We start from the raw sequence: 5378 nt of genomic DNA on the forward strand, positions 1-5378 counted from the left end.
CTCTCCCAATGTCACTCTTAGAGTCCTTAAATACTTCAGGCCTTGGGGGAGAATAGTCAGAGACCTGGGGCTAGTGAACAGGCCCCAGGAGGAGAGTAGGAATAAGTCTTATAATCTAGTCCTGGGAGGTAGAGTGGAGTAAGGAATGAAGATTACTCTCATGGGGGGTAACTCAGGATACAGAGGGAAGAATGCAGGTGTCTCTGTTGCAACCCTTGGGAAGCAACTGTCTGTTTTCAGTACCTGGATAAAGAGGGGACACAGGAGAAAATATTGAAGAGGTCAGAGCCATGGCCTCCCTTTGACTATGAACTAAATTCATCAAAGCATCCGGACAAGAGATGACTACTGTAAGGAGCTCTGTGGACATTTGCCCAAATGGGTAAGTACATTCCAGAGATGGAGACAAAGTTATTGGAATCAGACTCCATTTGTCTTTGGTCCATCCAGGGCTTATCTTCTTTACAGTTCTAGTCAAAAGTAGAGGAAATTTTTTTAAAAATTTAAAAACTTAAAAAGTAGAGGAAATAAGTTGAGTACAAATTGGGCTGGGTTATGTATCAAGGAAGAGGCGAAACCCCAATGTAGAAAGCTTTGTTGCCTAGTACTCCCCATCAGAACATGAGAGAAAAGATTGAACTATTCCATCCTGATTGAACCTCTTGTCTTCTACTCCACAGTCAGGCAAACTTCTCTCCCAACTGCATCTTTACGCCATCAACAGGCATCTTTAATTATTTTTATCCATGTTTAAAAGGCTATTCATACAGTTGGGAAAGAAGGATATGGAGTTACCAAGGTCATATGAAAATAGCACTGTGTCTGTGTTCTCTGGAAGGGGGAAAAGAACAGAGGAGAGGAGTAGGTAAGGAGGGAATACACTGCCTGTTCCAGAGGCCAGGCATTCTAATATTTCACCTTCTGTGTGTGCGAATACACACATTTATAAACAGTTCACTTTAATACATGATGCAACTCTAAGGCAGCTGTTACTCCCTTCATTTCACAGACTGCCAAACAGGCAATGTAATCTCTCTGCCTTTGTTTTCTAAGTCACAGAGCCAGAAACAGTAGAGTTCGTATTTGCACTAAGTTTGTCTTGCTTCTAATCCATGTTTATTTCACCACAGCAAAACATCTGTCTCAGGAGCTTCAGACCCACCATCAGGATGTCTCTTCCAGGACTTGCAGGCATGTCTCCCGTGTTCAGGTAAGGATGCCCTTATGTGGACTGATACAGAAAATGTTTCTCTAGAATGTTCTAGGTAAAATGACACAGTTTAGGTGTCACACCTAATTCAAACCACCACTTAAGATGCCAATTATCAACTTGGTGGATTTTTATTCATATGCTCATATTCTTTGTCCCAGCCTAAAACTCAGGTACAATTTCATTGACTAAACTGGGTCTGGCACAAATCCAAGTTAGAAATCTGGTTTTAAGTCCATCGCATGAACAATTGATTCTTTTATGATGAGATACTTTGACCTTCCCTGACTTTGAGTAATTAGGCCACCATCCTAAACCATAAAGGGACCTATCACAGTATCTTCAGAGAACACTTCAGATATTCTCCCTTTTATGAGATAAAATTGTGTATTGACCAGTGTTCCCAATAAATCCCTGTCTTATCTCTACAATTCCTGGATTTGAGGAATCTTCAAAGATGTCCCACATGACAGTGAAATAAAGGAAACTATTCCAATTTGCAGGATGTAAATTTCTGCTCTACTCCCCACCCCATAGTGAACAGTAAGAATTTGGGGAAAAGAAGCTGATGCCATATGCCAAGAGCTTCACACTTACTTCATTTGTTCTTTATCCTTACCCTTTGCAGTTGATAGCCTCCCCATTTTTAATAAGAAAAAGACTGAGACTTCAAGAGCTTAGGCAGTTTACCCAAACATAGGGTAAGATGGTCTGGATGGGAAATCTGGTTTTGTTAGATGGTAAAGCTGATACCCTAAGCTGCTACTGTGGTGCTATCTCCCATCCTTTCCTTTTCTTATCCAAAAGATTCACAAAATCTTTACATTTGATCCCTGAGGAAGTAGTTTCCCACATGGTATCACTTATTGGCATATTCAAATACTCAACTCACAGAATTGCTAAAGTCAGAGTTAATATATAAAAGAACATCTGTGAACATCTGTGAACAATTTTAAAGTTCACAAAACTTTAATCTTTTTTTTCAATACCTAGTCAATACCTGACCCAGAAGTAAGTAAACTCAAAAATCCTAACATTGTGTGTTGGAACCTGAATTACAAATCCATGAGGTTACATAGGGGCATTTCTTATGCTTATTTGCTATGAAAATGTAACTTCTATTTATATTTTAGACATGAATAATTTGAAATGTGCATGGAATTTAGTTTGGGGGAATTCAGTGACTATGTACCCATCCACTCTGGTATAGAGATATCAAAGAAGGCTTTGTAGAGGAGAGATGGTCTGGAATGGGACTTGATGCCTGGGTAAAAAAACCAAGAAGGTGGTGAGATCTCTCAGCAAAAATGTAGCCATGTTACTATGACATGAGTATGGGGAGCCTGACTTGTTGAATCTGAGACTCTAATGGGAAACATGAGGAGGGCAAGCCCAAGAGAGGACAAGACCCAAATTATACCCTGTGCCCTCAGCTTCTGAACCCTGAGGATGTGTAGCAGTAGGAGCCATTGCTAGATTCTTAGAGGCACCTGAAGGGCAAAAGAACAAGAAGTGGACCTGGCTTTTACAAGTAATGGACAGTGGTTTAGCGCTGATCTCCCTATCTCTTCAAAGAATAGAGACCAAGAAGTATGTGGCCAGTAAGAAGGGTCCTGTTGACTGTTTTCTTTCAGTATTTTTCTTTAATCACTGTGATCAGATAATGGGCAAATGTCCAGTGAGATTAGCTCATAAAAAGATGTACCTCATCTTTTACCTATCTCAAATTATAGATGATGCCCAGATTCTCAGAAAGTTTAATAGACTCTGTCCTTACTGTTCCTTAGGACAGTTGACTCTAGCTGTTGACTCTATCTTTCTAACCATGAAATCTGGGCAACCTTAAATTAGATATTTTCCTTTGAAAAATTAGGTCCTATGCCAGGTATCTTTTAAAGAAATCAATTAGATTCATCAGTCTGACCAAACCATTATTAAGCCATTAAAGAAAAGGGAATTGTACCTCACTAATATATTTTCCTTAGTAAATTGTCCCATTATGTTTTTGACTTTTAAAAAGTAAGACTTTTAAAGCTTTTCACTATTCTTCAAAACCTGAATATACCCATACACGAAAGAAAATTAAAAGAATGTGTTTTTACATCCAAGGTATATTCCTATAAGAAACACATATTTTAATGAAATCATATCATATCAATACTTTAATCTGCTTTCTGCCATTCCCTCACTTACTATAATATGACATAAACGTTTTACCAGGTAATACATAGCTTTAAAAATATTATAATAAATCTAATTCATTGAATAATGCTTTACTTTTGAATGCATTGATTCTAAATTTTCACTATAAAATCATGAATTGCAAATAGCTAATCATTGTTATTGATGTTACTCTTTATACAACAAAGAGAAGCATATGCAGGCACTAGGCTAAACACATTACATGGGCTTACATTTAATCATTGCACGTAGAACTTTGTGTTTTCCAGTGCAGAAGTCCCCCAACTTGTTCAGCCCCTTTGATCCAATAATTTTGCTTTGGGAAATATTTCCTAAAGGAAAAGAGCAATTCAGCAGTAGAAATGTTAAGCATACCTGTTTCTACATTTACCAGTGGGTGTTTTCATGCAGTCTCTTTTATAAAATACATGTCAATTTTCAAGTAGGCATTCAGAATTCTTCTTTATTACAGGTTCTGCCAGGATGGAAATAAGATTCCAGTAGTCTACAGTTTCCATAGGCAATATCTGTTATAGCAGTAAAAATCTAAAACTAAGAACTCCTGTCCCCTAGCTACTCTAAGCCCTCAAAAATGTTCATGTCTGCTTGCTAATAATTCCTGCTTGGTGCCTACTTCTTTCTGGCTTACTGGCATCCCAGGGCTGGAGTCCCTGCACATCTGGCTCTCCATCCCCTTTAGCTCCATGTACCTGGTGGCTGTGGTGGGGAATGTGACCATCCTGGCCGTGGTAAAGTTGGAGCACAGCCTGCACCAGCCCATGTACTTCTTCCTGTGCATGTTGGCTGTCATTGACTTGGTCCTGTCAACCTCTACCATGCCCAAACTGCTAACCATCTTCTGTTTTTGTGCCTGTCACATTGACCTAGATACTTGCTTGACCCAAATGTTCTTTAGTCACGGTAGAGTCAGGCATCTTCCTTGCCATGGCTTTTGATCACTATGTGGCCATCTGTGACCCACTATGCCACACCTCAATGCTCACCCATGCAGTGGTAGGACGTTTGGGCCCGGCTGCCCTCCTTCATGGAGTACTCTACATTGGACCTCTGCCCCTGATGATTTGCCTGAGACTGCCCCTTTACCGGACCCAAATCACTGCCCACTTCTACTGTGAGTACATGACCGTGGTCACCTTGGCATGTAGACACAACAACTTACATGGAATGGGAATTGGCTTCCTGGTATTGATCCTGGATTCACTAGACATCACTGCCTCCTATGTGGTGATTTTTAGGGCTGTCATAGGGTTCACCACCCCTGAGGCTAGGCTTCAAACCCTAGGAACATGCAGTTCTCATATTTGTGCTATCCTTGTCTTCTATATCCCCATTGCTGTTTCCTCTCTCACTCACTGCTTTGGCAATCATGTCCCTCCCCATATCCATATCCTTTTGGCCAAATGTTACCTCCTCATTCCACCCGTCCTCAACCCAATTGTCTATGCTGTTCACACTAAACAAATTCGAGAGAGACTTCTCCACATTCTTAAGTCAGGGGCTCAACCCAAGTGACTGTTCTGAATCTAGGAGACAGATATTTAGTGATGGCAGGGAAAGGCTCTGGCCAGGGAAACCAATGAAATAAGACCCATGCAACCAAGTCTTACCTGAGTTATGGAGAAAAGGGTCTAAGAGGAATGCTAGAAGATATTCTGCTTGACCGTGGATTTCCTGAAAGGAGAATATCTGAAATATCTGAAAAAGGAGAATATCTGAAATATTTGAAAGAGGAAATCAGGGCTTGAGTTTTTGTACAATATTCCTTTTACTATTTGACTTCATACAATTAAGCACAATAGACACAAGCATACAGACCACAGAAGTAGGATCATTTATATCTTTGACTTTTTTGGTGAAGGATTTCTGGTTTCTCTTTGGAGAGAGCGTTTTGCACAATTTCTAGAAGGTAAAATTATAATTTAACACCTTCTTGAAAATGGTTTACAAATTCTGTTCGTAAAGGTCT

The 5378-nt window shown here is 39.9% G+C and overlaps 1 protein-coding gene across 1 annotated transcript; it reads left to right on the forward strand.

The window, feature by feature from the left end:
• The first annotated feature begins 378 nt into the window (after positions 1-378).
• Positions 379-4924, forward strand: LOC114887562 (olfactory receptor 52M1-like). Its single transcript, XM_029209368.1, is given in 3 exon segments — positions 379-382; positions 3965-4310; positions 4312-4924. Coding segments are annotated over 3 exon segments (963 nt in total).
• The last annotated feature ends 454 nt before the right edge of the window (positions 4925-5378 follow it).

This window comes from Monodon monoceros, unplaced genomic scaffold (assembly GCF_005190385.1).
Source record: "Monodon monoceros isolate NGI ecotype Baffin Bay Population unplaced genomic scaffold, NGI_Narwhal_1 Super_Scaffold_7, whole genome shotgun sequence".
NCBI classification, from domain to species: Eukaryota; Metazoa; Chordata; class Mammalia; order Artiodactyla; family Monodontidae; genus Monodon; species Monodon monoceros.